This window comes from Cebidichthys violaceus, unplaced genomic scaffold, assembly GCF_023349555.1.
Source record: "Cebidichthys violaceus isolate CVI_PGR_0920_01 unplaced genomic scaffold, fCebVio1.0.p SCAF_19, whole genome shotgun sequence".
In the NCBI taxonomy this organism is placed as follows: domain Eukaryota; kingdom Metazoa; phylum Chordata; class Actinopteri; order Perciformes; family Stichaeidae; genus Cebidichthys; species Cebidichthys violaceus.
Genome location: NW_027176361.1, coordinates 396,371 through 415,108, shown reverse-complemented (window position 1 = coordinate 415,108; position 18,738 = coordinate 396,371). Strand labels below are relative to the sequence as shown.

General features: G+C 40.5%; 1 protein-coding gene across 1 annotated transcript; it reads right to left on the bottom strand.

Moving 5' to 3' along the window:
- Positions 1-1,512: 1,512 nt before the first annotated feature.
- Positions 1,513-8,903, bottom strand: tfr2 (transferrin receptor 2). Its single transcript, XM_068713008.1, has 18 exons — positions 8,750-8,903; positions 8,405-8,440; positions 7,400-7,595; positions 7,128-7,320; positions 6,891-7,031; positions 6,688-6,796; positions 6,362-6,604; positions 6,130-6,269; positions 5,852-6,027; positions 5,663-5,782; positions 5,508-5,590; positions 5,359-5,422; positions 5,207-5,274; positions 4,816-4,886; positions 4,641-4,725; positions 4,329-4,553; positions 3,996-4,136; positions 1,513-2,899 (listed from the first exon to the last, which is right to left on the bottom strand). Exons 2-18 carry the CDS (start codon positions 8,432-8,434, stop codon positions 2,642-2,644), a joined length of 2,343 nt encoding a protein of 780 aa, XP_068569109.1. The 5' UTR covers positions 8,435-8,440; positions 8,750-8,903; the 3' UTR covers positions 1,513-2,641.
- Positions 8,904-18,738: the final 9,835 nt, after the last annotated feature.

Below are 18,738 nucleotides of genomic sequence, written 5' to 3'. Positions count from 1 at the left end.
GAGATAGTGTAAGTTAATGAGACAGTTGTAGAGTCAGAGACAGTGTAAGTTAATGAGACAGTTGTAGAGTCAGAGATAGTGTAAGTTAATGAGACAGTTGTAGAGTCAGAGATAGTGTAAGCTAATGAGACAGTTGTAGAGTCAGAGATAGTGTAAGTTAATGAGACAGTTGTAGAGTCAGAGACAGTGTAAGTTAATGAGACAGTTGTAGAGTCAGAGATAGTGTAAGCTAATGAGACAGTGATAGAGTCAGAGATAGTGTAAGTTAATGAGACAGTTGTAGAGTCAGAGATAGTGTAAGTTAATGAGACAGTTGTAGAGTCAGAGATAGTGTAAGCTAATGAGACAGTTGTAGAGTCAGAGATAGTGTAAGTTAATGAGACAGTTGTAGAGTCAGAGACAGTGTAAGTTAATGAGACAGTTGTAGAGTCAGAGATAGTGTAAGCTAATGAGACAGTGATAGAGTCATAGACAGTGTAAGTTAATGAGACAGTTGTAGAGTCATAGACAGTGTAAGTTAATGAGACAGTTGTAGAGTCAGAGATAGTTGAACATTCAACACACTACACACCATTGTTAAAATCTGTGAAGAACATTTTAAAAGTAAATAATTTTGTAACAAAGAGGTTTAAGTTTCATTAAAGTTTCCATTTGAAGGAATGTTAAAGAGGTCTAAAATCTAAAAATAAAGAATGTCAGTGTGTATTACTGAAGTTGTATAACTAGAGTCACTCAAGGTGTCACATCGCCACCTGGTGGACATTAATAAAACTAAACATGACATGAACACAAACTAATATTGATCATCTGTCTTTTTGTGTGTTTTAGGTCACATGACATCGCCGAGCCAATCAAACAACAGCGTGAGGTCATGTGACGAGGCCATTCATTGGATTAAAGTTGAACAATTAAACAGGTTTCATCCTGTCTTTCACATTTCTGTTTCTTCCTCTTTAGTTAATAAAATGGTGAATATATTTCATTTGTTCATGAGAACTAAACTTGTTTCCTTCAATGTGTTAAAGTCCATCAAGCCTCAGTCAGTAATTAAACATCAAACACCCAAATGTATTATTATATCCAGTGAGGAACTCTTGAGGATTAAACTTCATTGAATAAAGTATATATACGCGTTTAAAAGTTTGGGACAATATCAGAAAAATAATGACATAAAGACATTTCATTTAAATATGTCTTATTAATAATGTATTTCTTAAAACTACTTTAGCTAAATGTTTATTAATTAAACAATAAATACATTTAAATAATTTAATGTATGAATAATATAACGTAAACATTGAACAATGTAAATAATGACATAATCCTTTAATAAATAATAAATAAACCAGACCTGTTTAACACGCCTGCACAGGAAACGCCCTCCACAATAAAAGTCTGGGAGCTCGTTAAGGAGTTTTAACGAGGCGGTCGTTACAGCTCCTGATGATGTCACTCATACTGAACTTCCTGTCTGACTGAAAGTCAAAGATAAAAGAGATCAAAGAGAACTGCTTTAGTTTATTCAATGTTTAATAAGAAGTTTTACAAATCTGTTGATACAAACAACGACTTTAAATAAGAGAGAATGATGTCATCACCTCCTCTTCATCAGTGTTAGGAAGTAGTAGTGTGTACTAGTGTGTACTAGAGTGTAGTAGTGTGTAGTAGAGTGTGTGTTGTGTACTAGTGTGTAGTAGTGTGTAGTAGAGTGTGTGTTGTGTAGTAGTGTGTAGTAGAGTGTGTGTTGTGTACTAGTGTGTAGTAGTGTGTAGTAGTGTGTAGTAGAGTGTGTGTTGTGTAGTAGTGTGTGTTGTGTACTAGTGTGTAGTAGTGTGTAGCAGAGTGTGTGTTGTGTAGTAGTGTGTAGTAGTGTGTAGTAGAGTGAGTGTTGTGTAGTAGTGTGTAGTAGTGTGTAGTAGAGTGAGTGTTGTGTAGTAGTGTGTAGTAGTGTGTAGTAGAGTGTGTGTTGTGTAGTAGTGTGTAGTAGTGTGTAGTAGAGTGTGTGTTGTGTAGTAGTGTGTAGTAGTGTGTGTTGTGTAGTAGTGTGTAGTAGTGTGTAGTAGAGTGTGTGTTGTGTAGTAGTGTGTAGTAGTGTGTAGTAGAGTGTGTGTTGTGTAGTAGTGTGTAGTAGAGTGAGTGTTGTGTAGTAGTGTGTAGTAGTGTGTAGTAGAGTGTGTGTTGTGTAGTAGTGTGTAGTAGTGTGTGTTGTGTAGTAGTGTGTAGTAGTGTGTAGTAGAGTGTGTGTTGTGTACTAGTGTGTAGTAGTGTGTAGTAGAGTGTGTGTTGTGTAGTAGTGTGTGTTGTGTAGTAGTGTGTAGTAGTGTGTAGTAGAGTGTGTGTTGTGTAGTAGTGTGTAGTAGTGTGTGTTGTGTAGTAGTGTGTAGTAGTGTGTAGTAGAGTGTGTGTTGTGTAGTAGTGTGTAGTAGTGTGTAGTAGAGTGTGTGTTGTGTAGTAGTGTGTAGTAGAGTGAGTGTTGTGTAGTAGTGTGTAGTAGTGTGTAGTAGAGTGTGTGTTGTGTAGTAGTGTGTAGTAGTGTGTGTTGTGTAGTAGTGTGTAGTAGTGTGTAGTAGAGTGTGTGTTGTGTACTAGTGTGTAGTAGTGTGTAGTAGAGTGTGTGTTGTGTAGTAGTGTGTGTTGTGTACTAGTGTGTAGTAGTGTGTAGTAGAGTGTGTGTTGTGTACACGTCCCCCCTCAGGGCGTTGGCCGCCCCCTGCAGTGTCCAGGTGAAGAAGGCGAGTTGTCGTCTGAAGCGATTCTCGTCGAATCGTTCGGGGTCAGAGGTCAGGAGGCTCAGGTGCTCACTGAGCGCGCTCAGAGTGAGGTCACCACGACCGTGGATCACATGACGGAACGGCGTCTCTACCACGGACACGTACTGAGACAGGAAGTAGTACTCCACCTGTATACACAGGGTACACAGAGCAGTATCAGTACCACTGTTTGTAGTATTTATACCCTCATAATGCGTGTATTCTAGTACTAGTGTTTGTAGTATTTGTACCCTCATGATGCGGGTGTTGTAGTACAGTGTGTGGTACTTGTACCCTCATGATGCGGGTGTTGAAGTACTGTGTGTTTGGTACTTGTACCCTCATGATGCGGGTGTTGTAGTACTAGTGTGTGGTACTTGTACCCTCATGATGCGGGTGTTGTAGTACTAGTGTGTGGTACTTGTACCCTCATGATGCGGGTGTTGTAGTACTGTGTGTTGTACTTGTACCCTCATGATGCGGGTTTTGTAGTACTGTGTGTTGTACTTGTACCCTCATGATGCGGGTGTTGTAGTACTGTGTGTGGTACTTGTACCCTCATGATGCGGGTGTTGTAGTACTGTGTGTGGTACTTGTACCCTCATGATGCGGGTGTTGTAGTACTGTGTGTTGTACTTGTACCCTCATGATGCGGGTGTTGTAGTACTAGTGTTTGGTACTTGTACCCTCATGATGCGGGTGTTGTAGTACTAGTGTGTGGTACTTGTACCCTCATGATGCGGGTGTTGTAGTACTGTGTGTGGTACTTGTACCCTCATGATGCGGGTGTTGTAGTACTGTGTGTGGTACTTGTACCCTCATGATGCGGGTGTTGTAGTACTAGTGTGTGGTACTTGTACCCTCATGATGCGGGTGTTGTAGTACTGTGTGTGGTACTTGTACCCTCATGATGCGGGTGTTGTAGTACTGTGTGTGGTACTTGTACCCTCATGATGCGGGTGTTGTAGTACTGTGTGTGGTACTTGTACCCTCATGATGCGGGTGTTGTAGTACTATGTGTGGTACTTGTACCCTCATGATGCGGGTGTTGTAGTACTATGTGTGGTACTTGTACCCTCATGATGCGGGTGTTGTAGTACTGTGTGGTACTTGTACCCTCATGATGCGGGTGTTGTAGTACTATGTGTGGTACTTGTACCCTCATGATGCGGGTGTTGTAGTACTATGTGTGGTACTTGTACCCTCATGATGCGGGTGTTGTAGTACTGTGTGTGGTACTTGTACCCTCATGATGCGGGTGTTGTAGTAGCGGGCGGCGGTCGGGTCGTGCAGGTCGCTGTACTCGATGGCTCTCTGCAGCGTCTCGGCTGCTCGGCTGTAATCTCCTCTGGCGCTGAAAACCCAGTGAGGAGACAAACCTCTGGACTGAAGACAGAGACATGTTGTTAGGACCCTATAATATATACTTCATATAAATATATGTATATATATATATATAAATATATATGTATATATATATATATAAATATATATATATATATATATAAATATATATATATATATATATATATATATATATATATATATATATATATATATATATAGAGGACCGCCTACCTGCAGCTCAGCAGAGTGCTTGTTGAGCTGAGCGCTGAGCTGCAGCACCGTGTGAGCGTAGGAAGTGATGCGCAGCGGCAGGATGCTGTCGTGGGCCAATCGCAGCACCATCTCCCCCACCAGCTCCCCTAAGCTCCGCCCAGTGACCCCCAGACGACCACCCAGCACCTCCTGCAGGCGGGAGGCGCTGTCCAGCGGCGTGTTGACGAACGGGTACGCTCGCTCCTGGACGGACAGACAGACGGGTCACACAAACCGGTGACAAGTGCTCGTTGTACGTGGCGGCGTGGTGAGTTAAAGAACACGGGTTACCTCAGTAAATCTGAGCTCCATCGCTGGAACTCCTGCAAACGCTGTAAAACTGTACGCTCCACTGTTCAGAAACAAGGGCTTGATACTGAGGAGGAGAGTTCACTTCATGAATCAACGTTCTCTACATATTGATTTGAAACAGATTTGAAGGTATCGATGATGTTGTGAGTCTCACATCCTCCAGCTGCCTCCCTCTCTCTCCGCCTGGCTGTAGATGCTCTGACCTGCATGTTTCGGATGCTCCACCTTTTCACACATCAACACCCGGGAAACATCTGGATCAAACAGCTTCACCACATCCCGTCACATGTTGTGACCATTTTTACATGTGTCAAACAATCACTATTAATAAGGGAAAATAGCAACATTTAGGCAATGAGGGAATGTTTCCTTCACAGTTCTGGACTCATGTGGGTTGTTGTTGGGTCCCAAAAAAACACTTCAAAAGGACTTGACATATGGACAACAACAGTGGACAAGTGGTTCCAACTCAATAATTTGCTGTTTAAGGAAAATAGCTCCACAGGAGGAAACGTGATGTCATTAAAGCTGAAACGTACACACACCTGTCTGATGGCGGCGTCCAGCAGGTCCACCAGCAGAGGACTGGTGTAGGCCGACAGGACGTCATCACCTGCAGACACACACGCTACTTTACTTCATCTGATCAGCTGATTGGCTTAAACAAGGTCTCCTGTGATTGGCTGGGAGCCGTTACCCATGATAGCCTGGTCCAGACTGAAGTAGGCCACCGCCTTCAGGTGGAGCATGGACAGGTAACCCTGGCACAGAGAGGTCACTGGTTACTATGTCACCCACAACTTGTGACAGGGACAGGACTGAGTACACACTTCTGATTGGACGAACCTCCAGCCATTCAGTGGCTCCGACGTTCCCAAAATCTCCGGCGTCCCAGCTGACGAACAGCAAACTCCGTCTGGGACTGAAACCTGCAAACACACACACACACACACACATTGACCACACCTGTGAGCACACACCTGTCTCCAGGTGAGTCTTACCGTTCTTCACCATGGCGGAGAAAGTCCGAGCCAGCTCCAGGAGGATCGCCGTTCCAACTCCAGACGTCACGGCTCCCGGACCCAGCGAGTCCCTCTGAGCTCCCAGGATGACGTAGTGGTCTGACAGAGAGAGACAGATCCTCATTAGAGAGTCTCCGGTTCATGGAGATCCAGACTACAGACCTGTACCTGGCTCCACTCGACCCTCCAGAGACGAGAAGATGTTGTTCAGCAGGACCGGCGTCATCACGTTGTGGACCGACATCGCGACTCTGCGACCGGAGCTGAACTCCGGACCGATCATGCAGCGCACGTACGGCAGCCGGCCACGCCACGACGGAGGACAGGAGGCACCTGACAGCTGGCTGAGACACAAAGACACGCAGCGAGGTCACAGCAACACCTGAGCAGGTAACCTGAGGGGGCGGGGCTTACTTGAGCAGGTAACCTGAGGGGGCGGGGCTTACCTGAGCAGCTTGGCAGCCACGGTGGCACTGATTGGCAGCGCTGGGATGAGGGGCAGGCCGGAGGACTGGATGGGTGGGAACTGAGTGTGATTGAAGGACGGGAAGCCGGGGGTGAAGGGGTCACCTGACCCCAGGTGGACCTGTGATTGGACGACACAGAGGGGGATGCTGATTGGTCGGGAGCAGCCAGACATGGAACACGTGTGTGTTTCTCTGAATGTGTGCGCGTTACGTGTTCAGACACGGCGGTGTTCGCGTTCAGTCCGAGTCGTCGGGGGTCCTGCGGCAGGTCGGCGGGGTCGGGGTAGATCAAAGCTCCGCCCGCTCCGCTCCTCTCGGCCAACCAGACCTTCTCAGCGAAACTAACCCCGCCCCCGACACGCATCACCACCACACAGCCAACCACGGACACCCCGGCGCTCTCCAGCCACTTAAAGTCCTCCGGGCGGCCGTAGTTGGCGTAGACCACGCCCCCCTACAGAGAGACATGGAGACAGGTCAGGACACCTGGGTTTGTGGTTACAATGGTGACAAACACATCCCGTCTTCCTGTCTCACCGTGGTACTTCCTGTGGCGCTGTATGGACAGTAGTCAGACGGGTTCAGAGGGATCTGCTCCGAGATCAGTCCTGCAGAGTCCACCAGCCACAGAGAGCTCCTCTGAGACCTGCACACACACAAACAAACAAACAATAAACACACACACAAACAAACAAACTCACTCTCTAACCTCTGAAGAGGCGTCCGCACAATCTACTCACCTGTGGGGGAACTGCAGCGTGGCGTACAGAGACTCGGTCCAGGTGTGATCCATCTGCAGCAGTCTGAAGCGACGGAGGACCTCTGAGGCCAGAGACGTCCCGTCTGAGGAACCTGGAGGATGATTGGCTCTGCTGACTCGACTGATGGTGACAAACACAAACAGGAAGTAAAAGAGAGGGACGGATCCCAGACCAGCTCCTGGTGAACTGAGACCACGTTCATCTTATAATCACCACCTGACTGTGTTGTGGATATCTTCATCCTGCAGCAGCCTCCTCATCATCAGCCTCAGCTCGCCCAGGTAAAGCCCCGCCCCTCCCTCTGCAGGTGGCTTAGCCCCGCCTCCCTGCTCCTCATCCTCCTTCCCCTGCCCCCCCACCAGGGAGCAGTGGTACCGGCCACCAAACACTGCGTAGGCCAATAGGAACGCTGAGAGAGAGACCACGCCCACTTTAATCACATGATCTAACTAATCAGTGTGTGTGTGTGTGTGTGTGTGTGTGTGTACCGGTGGTGAAGACGATGACGACACACACACACAGGAACAAGCCGGCTTTCTGGTAACCGTGGCGAGACCGTCGCACCAATGCTGTGATGTCACTGCTGAGCCCCGCCTCCTCCTCCTCCTCTGATGTCACAAAGCTCATCTCCACCCTCGGAGCTCCTCCCACCTCCTCATCCTCGACCACGCCCACTGAGGAGGACTGAGCAGAGAGAGAGAGGCGCAACCACGGTTACAGGTTGGAGGGGGAGGAGCTTGTCCCGATGTCAAACGGTCAAAAGCTCGAGGACTCATTCATGCTCACTCTCTGTTATTACCCACAGTTCATAGCGTGACATTAGAATGCATCATCATCAGTATATTTATTATTATATATATTATTATGTTAACGGGTTATTGGTAGGTTAGAGTACACTGGTAGGTTAGACTACATTGGTAGGTTAGGGTACATTGATAGGTTAGGTTACACTGGTAGGTTAGGTTACATTGGTAGGTTAGGGTACATGGGTAGGTTAGGTTACATTGGTAGGTTAGGGTACATGGGTAGGTTAGGTTACATTGGTAGGTCAGGGTACATGGTAGGTTAGAGTACACTGGTAGGTTAGGTTTCATTGGTAGGTTAGGTTACATTGGTATTTTTCACTTATTGTATTCATATTACTTATAGCACTAACTGTTTCTCTTGTTTCTGTACTTTGGCTCTGAGTTATGCTCTGCTTCAGGCTCTTAGATGCTTGTTTAAAGGAAATGTACTTATGACTTCTGGTGACTAGTAGTTCTTTTGATTACCAATGTTGATGCACTTATTGTAAGTCGCTTTGGATAAAAGCGTCTGCTAAATGACTGTAATGTAATGTAATGTAATGTAATGGTAGGTTAGGGTACATTGGTAGGTTAGGGTACATAGGTAGGTTAGGTTACATTGGTAGGTTAGGGTACACTGGTAGGTTAGGTTACATTGGTAGGTTAGGGTACATTGGTAGGTTAGGGTGCATTGGGCCTGAGGCTCACCTGAGTCAGACGACACCTGATGGCGTCCATGTTGACCTGCAGACAGTAACAAATTGATCAGATCAATAAGTATCTGAGCAGCAGACGTCAGGTGTTCTGAATGAAGGTTTTGGGTTCCAGCAGAGCTCACTGATTGGTTCCTCACAGGTCAGCGTGTTTGATCTGCTTAACTTTATTAACAGCTCAGTAAACAGCGACGCTGTCTGCTCTGACTTCTACTTCTTCAGCTTCTCATGTTAACGTGTCGCGATATTGATCAGATGGAACAGAGACTTTAAACCTTTAAAGTGTTTATAACAGACGTCTGTCCAGTGTGTCAACATGACATGGTCTCTATCTACTAACCTCTTTATTCTTCTTCTCTCTTCGTCCGTCTGCCAGCTTTTCTCTCTCTCTCTCTCTCTCTCTCTCTCTCTCTCTCTCTCTCTCTCTCTCTCTCTCTCTCTCTCTCTCTCTCTCTCTGTGTGTGTGTGTGTGTGTGTGTGTGTGTGTGTGTGTGTGTGTGTGTGTGTGTACACTTTGGACAGTCCAATCAGAAGCTCTTGCTTGTGTCACCTGACCTGCTGTCACAGAGACGGAGCTGATACTAACAGTCACACACTGAATACTAATCAGCTGTCAGTCCGTCAAGTCATCCACACGGTTTAGTTTGTCTGCTGGTGTGTGTTGTTGTGTGTTGGTGTGTGTTGTGTGTTGGTGTGTGTCGTTGTGTGCACATGCGTGTTTGGGCTCCTTCTCCTGGTTCCTCCTCTGGGCTCCTTCCCGAGTTCTATTTTATTGGGTTCTTCGTTGATGGGCTCCTTCTCTTTGGGCTCTTGTCACGGGAGTTCAGGATCAGGACCCAATAGCAACCACAGGACACAGAATACGGTACCAATAGATTTTATTTTCTAATGGCGAAGACAGGAATGCCTGTGTGGAGCCCGTGGTCCGACACCGGAGGGCTGGCAAATCGACGGTGTGATGTCCCGTGGCTCGACACTGGAGGCAGGCACTACTCTACACCCGTAGCAGAGAAGAGTCAATGGGAACTTCCATAACTGCGGTAGCAAAATACCGAGGCAGAAGACGGTACGGACTGACAACCCAGGCCTGCAAGACCAGGGTTGATATACTGCCAGGCGGTGATCAGTGGGATCACGATCCAGTGTGTCCAACTGCAGGTGGTGACGAGCCAGATTGTCCGCAGCTGTGCAGCGATCAGGGGGCGTGACCATGGGAGATGTCTGGAGGCAGGACCGAGGAAACAAACACAGAGCACATGGCGCACAATAACAAACAGGGGAATGAACACACATGAGGAGAGGAGATCGGGGGGGATAACAGAGGTTAACACACAAAGGGTCAGACAGGGATCCTGACAGCTCTTCGTTATTGGGCTCCTTCTCTTTGGGTTCTTCGTTATTGGGCTCCTTCCCTCAGGGTTCTTCGTTATTGGGCTCCTTCTCCGGGTTCCTCTTACATCTTACTGCTATAAAATTGTTTTATATTGTACGGTTTCCACAATAAAGCAGATTATTCTTCATGTGTGTTATCTACCAGAGAAAGGACCTGTGGACGGTTAGTAAGTCATGAACAAACGTTACCCCTTAAGAAACATACAAACCTGTTAGACCATTAAACTGTAGAGCTCTCATTTCAACCTGCAGCTCTCGTTGTGTTTCCTGTTTAATGCTTCATAAGATGGAGCATCTGAACCCTCACATGAAGCTCCTGCTTTACATCGATTATTACAGCGATGCCTCAAGACTACTACTGGTCACCTCTTTAATATAATATTAACGTGTCACCTCTTTAATATAATATTAACGAGTCACCTCTTTAATATAATATTAACGTGTCACCTCTTTAATATAATGTCAACGTGTGTCACCTCTTTAATATAATGTCAACGTGTCACCTCTTTAATATGTTAACGTGTCACCTCTTTAATATAATGTTAACGTGTCACCTCTTTAATATAATGTTAACGTGTCACCTCTTTAATATAATGTCAACGTGTCACCTCTTTAATATGTTAACGTGTCACCTCTTTAATATAATATTAACGTGTCACCTCTTTAATATAATGTCAACGTGTCACCTCTTTAATATGTTAACGTGTCACCTCTTTAATATAATATTAACGTGTCACCTCTTTAATATAATGTCAACGTGTCACCTCTTTAATATAATGTCAACGTGTCACCTCTTTAATATAATGTCAACGTGTCACCTCTTTAATATAATGTTAACGTGTCACCTCTTTAATATAATGTCAACGTGTCACCTCTTTAATATAATGTTAACGTGTCACCTCTTTAATATAATGTCAACGTGTCACCTCTTTAATATAATATTAACGTGTCACCTCTTTAATATAATGTTAACGTGTCACCTCTTTAATATAATGTCAACGTGTCACCTCTTTAATATAATGTTAACGTGTCACCTCTTTAATATAATATTAACGTGTCACCTCTTTAATATAATGTTAACGTGTCACCTCTTTAATATAATGTCAACGTGTCACCTCTTTAATATAATGTTAACGTGTCACCTCTTTAATATAATGTCAACGTGTCACCTCTTTAATATAATATTAACGTGTCACCTCTTTAATATAATGTCAACGTGTCACCTCTTTAATATAATGTCAACGTGTCACCTCTTTAATATAATGTCAACGTGTCACCTCTTTAATATAATGTCAACGTGTCACCTCTTTAATATAATATTAACGTGTCACCTCTTTAATATAATGTCAACGTGTCACCTCTTTAATATAATGTCAACGTGTCACCTCTTTAATATAATGTCAACGTGTCACCTCTTTAATATAATGTTAACGTGTCACTTCTTTAATATAATATTAACGTGTCACCTCTTTAATATAATATTAACGTGTCACCTCTTTAATATGTTAACGTGTCACCTCTTTAATATAATATTAACATGTCACCTCTTTAATATAATATTAACGTGTCACCTCTTTAATATAATGTCAACGTGTCACCTCTTTAATATGTTAACGTGTCACCTCTTTAATATAATATTAACGTGTCACCTCTTTAATATAATGTTAACGTGTCACCTCTTTAATATAATGTCAACGTGTCACCTCTTTAATATAATGTTAACGTGTCACCTCTTTAATATAATGTCAACGTGTCACCTCTTTAATATAATATTAACGTGTCACCTCTTTAATATAATGTCAACGTGTCACCTCTTTAATATAATGTCAACGTGTCACCTCTTTAATATAATGTTAACGTGTCACCTCTTTAATATAATGTCAACGTGTCACCTCTTTAATATAATGTCAACGTGTCACCTCTTTAATATAATGTCAACGTGTCACCTCTTTAATATAATGTTAACGTGTCACTTCTTTAATATAATATTAACGTGTCACCTCTTTAATATGTTAACGTGTCACCTCTTTAATATAATATTAACATGTCACCTCTTTAATATAATATTAACGTGTCACCTCTTTAATATAATGTCAACGTGTCACCTCTTTAATATGTTAACGTGTCACCTCTTTAATATAATATTAACGTGTCACCTCTTTAATATAATGTCAACGTGTCACCTCTTTAATATGTTAACGTGTCACCTCTTTAATATAATGTTAACGTGTCACCTCTTTAATATAATGTTAACGTGTCACCTCTTTAATATAATGTCAACGTGTCACCTCTTCAATATGTTAACGTGTCACCTCTTTAATATAATATTAACGTGTCACCTCTTTAATATAATGTCAACGTGTCACCTCTTTAATATAATATTAACGTGTCACCTCTTTAATATAATGTCAACGTGTCACCTCTTTAATATAATGTTAACGTGTCACCTCTTTAATATAATGTTAACGTGTCACCTCTTTAATATAATGTCAACGTGTCACCTCTTTAATATAATGTTAACGTGTCACCTCTTTAATATAATGTCAACGTGTCACCTCTTTAATATAATATTAACGTGTCACCTCTTTAATATAATGTCAACGTGTCACCTCTTTAATATAATATTAACGTGTCACCTCTTTAATATGTCAACGTGTCACCTCTTTAATATAATATTAACATGTCACCTCTTTAATATAATGTCAACGTGTCACCTCTTTAATATAATGTCAACGTGTCACCTCTTTAATATAATGTCAACGTGTCACCTCTTTAATATAATGTTAACGTGTCACCTCTTTAATATAATGTCAACGTGTCACCTCTTTAATATAATATTAACGTGTCACCTCTTTAATATAATGTCAACGTGTCACCTCTTTAATATAATGTCAACGTGTCACCTCTTTAATATAATGTCAACGTGTCACCTCTTTAATATAATGTCAACGTGTCACCTCTTTAATATAATATTAACGTGTCACCTCTTTAATATAATGTCAACGTGTCACCTCTTTAATATAATGTCAACGTGTCACCTCTTTAATATAATGTCAACGTGTCACCTCTTTAATATAATGTTAACGTGTCACTTCTTTAATATAATATTAACGTGTCACCTCTTTAATATAATATTAACGTGTCACCTCTTTAATATGTTAACGTGTCACCTCTTTAATATAATATTAACATGTCACCTCTTTAATATAATATTAACGTGTCACCTCTTTAATATAATGTCAACGTGTCACCTCTTTAATATGTTAACGTGTCACCTCTTTAATATAATATTAACGTGTCACCTCTTTAATATAATGTCAACGTGTCACCTCTTTAATATGTTAACGTGTCACCTCTTTAATATAATGTTAACGTGTCACCTCTTTAATATAATGTTAACGTGTCACCTCTTTAATATAATGTCAACGTGTCACCTCTTTAATATGTTAACGTGTCACCTCTTTAATATAATATTAACGTGTCACCTCTTTAATATAATGTCAACGTGTCACCTCTTTAATATAATATTAACGTGTCACCTCTTTAATATAATATTAACGTGTCACCTCTTTAATATAATGTCAACGTGTCACCTCTTTAATATAATATTAACGTGTCACCTCTTTAATATGTCAACGTGTCACCTCTTTAATATAATGTTAACGTGTCACCTCTTTAATATAATGTCAACGTGTCACCTCTTCAATATGTTAACGTGTCACCTCTTTAATATAATATTAACGTGTCACCTCTTTAATATAATGTCAACGTGTCACCTCTTTAATATAATATTAACGTGTCACCTCTTTAATATAATGTCAACGTGTCACCTCTTTAATATGTTAACGTGTCACCTCTTTAATATAATGTTAACGTGTCACCTCTTTAATATAATGTCAACGTGTCACCTCTTTAATATAATGTTAACGTGTCACCTCTTTAATATAATGTCAACGTGTCACCTCTTTAATATAATATTAACGTGTCACCTCTTTAATATAATGTCAACGTGTCACCTCTTTAATATAATATTAACGTGTCACCTCTTTAATATGTCAACGTGTCACCTCTTTAATATAATATTAACATGTCACCTCTTTAATATAATGTCAACGTGTCACCTCTTTAATATAATGTCAACGTGTCACCTCTTTAATATAATGTCAACGTGTCACCTCTTTAATATAATATTAACGTGTCACCTCTTTAATATAATGTCAACGTGTCACCTCTTTAATATAATGTCAACGTGTCACCTCTTTAATATAATGTCAACGTGTCACCTCTTTAATATAATGTTAACGTGTCACTTCTTTAATATAATATTAACGTGTCACCTCTTTAATATAATATTAACGTGTCACCTCTTTAATATGTTAACGTGTCACCTCTTTAATATAATATTAACATGTCACCTCTTTAATATAATATTAACGTGTCACCTCTTTAATATAATGTCAACGTGTCACCTCTTTAATATGTTAACGTGTCACCTCTTTAATATAATATTAACGTGTCACCTCTTTAATATAATGTCAACGTGTCACCTCTTTAATATGTTAACGTGTCACCTCTTTAATATAATGTTAACGTGTCACCTCTTTAATATAATGTTAACGTGTCACCTCTTTAATATAATGTCAACGTGTCACCTCTTTTATATAATATTAACGTGTCACCTCTTTAATATAATGTCAACGTGTCACCTCTTTAATATAATGTCAACGTGTCACCTCTTTAATATAATGTCAACGTGTCACCTCTTTAATATAATGTTAACGTGTCACCTCTTTAATATAATGTCAACGTGTCACCTCTTTAATATAATGTCAACGTGTCACCTCTTTAATATAATGTCAACGTGTCACCTCTTTAACATAATGTCAACGTGTCACCTCTTTAACATAATGTCAACGTGTCACCTCTTTAATATAATGTTAACGTGTCACCTCTTTAATATAATGTCAACGTGTCACCTCTTTAATATAATATTAACGTGTCACCTCTTTAATATAATATTAACGTGTCACCTCTTTAATATAATGTTAACGTGTCACCTCTTTAATATAATGTCAACGTGTCACCTCTTTAATATAATGTCAACGTGTCACCTCTTTAATATAATGTTAACGTGTCACCTCTTTAATATAATGTTAACGTGTCACCTCTTTAATATAATATTAACGTGTCACCTCTTTAATATAATGTCAACGTGTCACCTCTTTAATATAATATTAACGTGTCACCTCTTTAATATAATATTAACGTGTCACCTCTTTAATATAATGTCAACGTGTCACCTCTTTAATATAATATTAACGTGTCACCTCTTTAATATAATGTTAACGTGTCACCTCTTTAATATAATGTCAACGTGTCACCTCTTTAATATAATATTAACGTGTCACCTCTTTAATATAATGTTAACGTGTCACCTCTTTAATATAATGTTAACGTGTCACCTCTTTAATATAATGTCAACGTGTCACCTCTTTAATATAATATTAACGTGTCACCTCTTTAATATAATGTCAACGTGTCACCTCTTTAATATGTTAACGTGTCACCTCTTTAATATAATGTCAACGTGTCACCTCTTTAATATGTTAACGTGTCACCTCTTTAATATAATATTAACGTGTCACCTCTTTAATATAATGTCAACGTGTCACCTCTTTAATATGTTAACGTGTCACCTCTTTAATATAATGTTAACGTGTCACCTCTTTAATATAATGTTAACGTGTCACCTCTTTAATATAATGTCAACGTGTCACCTCTTTAATATGTTAACGTGTCACCTCTTTAATATGTTAACGTGTCACCTCTTTAATATAATATTAACGTGTCACCTCTTTAATATAATATTAACGTGTCACCTCTTTAATATAATGTCAACGTGTCACCTCTTTAATATAATATTAACGTGTCACCTCGTCACCTCTTTAATATAATGTCAACGTGTCACCTCTTTTATATAATATTAACGTGTCACCTCTTTAATATAATGTCAACGTGTCACCTCTTTAATATAATGTTAACGTGTCACCTCTTTAATATAATGTCAACGTGTCACCTCTTTAATATAATATTAACGTGTCACCTCTTTAATATAATGTCAACGTGTCACCTCTTTAATATAATGTTAACGTGTCACTACTTTAATATAATATTAACGTGTCACCTCTTTAATATAATATTAACGTGTCACCTCTTTAATATAATAACGTGTCACCTCTTTAATATAATGTCAACATGTCACCTCTTTAATATAATATTAACGTGTCACCTCTTTAATATAATGTCAACGTGTCACCTCTTTAATATAATATTAACGTGTCACCTCTTTAATATAATATTAACGTGTCACCTCTTTAATATGTCAACGTGTCACCTCTTTAATATAATATTAACGTGTCACCTCTTTAATATAATGTCAACGTGTCACCTCTTTAATATAATATTAACGTGTCACCTCTTTAATATAATGTCAACGTGTCACCTCTTTAATATAATATTAACGTGTCACCTCTTTAATATAATGTTAACGTGTCACCTCTTTAATATAATGAGCCGACATACAGGCGGCCAAAGGAAAGCATTATTTAATATATATCATATTGTAGAATATCAAACAGAACTGACATTGAGACATCATTATGTAACATCATTATCTAAACCAACCAATCCAGCCTTGAGGACTTAACACACATGTTACCAAGATGACAATCAGGCTAACGTTAGCACAGACAGTAGCACAACTACAAGCTAACTTTAGATTAGCTTCCTGTGAACAGACTCATCACAACTTTACTTCTCCAGACATTAGCCAGACACGGAGCAGCACACAGCATGTACCTACTTCAAAGTGTTATAGCAGAGTGTGTTAGCGTTAGCAGAGTGTGTTAGCATTAGTAGAGTATGTTAGCATTAGCCGAGTATGTTAGCATTAGCAGAGTGTGTTAGCGTTAGCAGAGTGTGTTAGCGTTAGTAGAGTATGTTAGCGTTAGCAGAGTGTGTTAGCGTAAGCAGAGTGTGTTAGCGTTAGCAGAGTATGTTAGCGTTAGCAGAGTATGTTAGCATTAGCAGAGTATGTTAGCGTTAGCAGAGTGTGTTAGTGTTAGCATAGTATGTTAGCATTAGCAGAGTATGTTAGCATTAGCAGAGTATGTTAGCATCAGCCGAGTATGTTAGCGTCAGCCGAGCATGCTAACATTAGCCAAGCATGTTAACGTCAGTCGAGTATGTTAGCTTTAGCCGACTATGTTAGCCTTAGCCGACTATGCTAGCGTTAGCAGTTGAGTGAAAAATGTCAATCAAACAAAAATTACAATCCGATCAATATGATCTCTGAAGTTCACTCTTCATTGATGAGCTCTATAATCAATATGTTGAACTAGATTAAACATAAAATAAAACTCTTAACAAGTTTAAGGAAGATGGTGAACATTTCAGTGTGACGTCATGTGCATGCCGACCACTGAGTGGTTCTTCTTCTTCTTCTTCTTCTTCTTCTTCTTCTTCTTCTTTGTTACGACCGGTGTAAAAACAGGACTCACTAGAAGGACCAACACAGGATGAGGAGTCGGTCTTTACTCATCAGATGAAGATCAGTGCACTAGAAGATAAATCAGGAGGGATCAAAGAAAGAGGTGGAGGTGATTAGACACAGGTGAGAACAATCAGGGGGCGGAGCAACACAATCACAGTGGAGGGAAAACACTCAGAGACAGGAAGTGACCTGAAACAAGAGGAGAGCTGAGTAACAAAATAAAACAGGAAGTAGTGATAACTGATAAAATAAGAAGAACATAACAAAATAAAACCGGAAGTAAAGATATCTGATAAAATAAGGAGAACATATCAAAATAAAACAGGAAGTAAAGATAACTGATAAAATAAGGAGGACGTAAGTTAGGAGGAGGAGACTTGACGTTCTTCTTCTTCTTCTTCTTCTTCTTCTTCTTCTTCTTCTTCTTCTTCTTCTTCTTCTTCTTCTCTCCAGCAGACTTGACACAGTTTGGTGCTTTGCTGCCTCCTACAGGTGTAGAACCATCATTGCTGTTCTGGTTCTCTGATACTTGATCTGTGTTCTTCACCCCGTCACCAGGTACAGTTCTAAGAGAGAACGTTTCTACATTCACAGTTGAGAGCATCAGGAGCAGCTCTTCATCCTGCATATCTACACTGTTTAATCAGGTAATATCATGTAAATGTGTTCTTGTGAGACCTTTGACCGTCAATAGTCCTAAAGAAATATAGAAAATACTAAAATGACTCGACATATATACTTACACCCTTAATGTACTTGGTGCCCGCCAAAATAAAGTCAATGTGTGGGAAACAGTGAAGTATCAAAAGCTCTTATTGTGAAAATGGTATCTAACTGATGGTCTGTTTGTTCCTCACATGTCTCTAGAACCGTTCCTCTGATCTGCTTCACACTCGGTGGGTGTTTCCCTGAGGACCAGAGGGAGGGCAGCACAGAATTACATATCATTAAATATTAGAACAAACAAGTGAACACAGCTCTGTGCAGCAGCAGGGGGTGGAGCCTCAGGGTCCTCTACACCTTGTCTCTGACTGAGAACGTTGGTACTGGTAGTGGTAGAGGAAGTACTCCAATGTCTCTACAGTACAACTAGTAAAAGTATTAATACACAGTAATATACTCAAATGTTTACTTCAGGTGCCGAGTGAAAGAGAGGAATTATCAAAACACTGTGAACTATATAACCCTAACCCTTTATAAGTTTAATATGATGGATCAATACACAGGTCGTGGTCACTGATGAAGTTCTGTACTTTAGTCCAGAGGTTCCCAACCTCAGGGTCAGGTCCCTCCAGAGGGTCACCAGATGAGTCTGAGGGGTCCTGAGAAGATCAATGGAAGAGAAGAAGAAACCTTCTGAAACAGAAAACTCTCTATTATTTAAA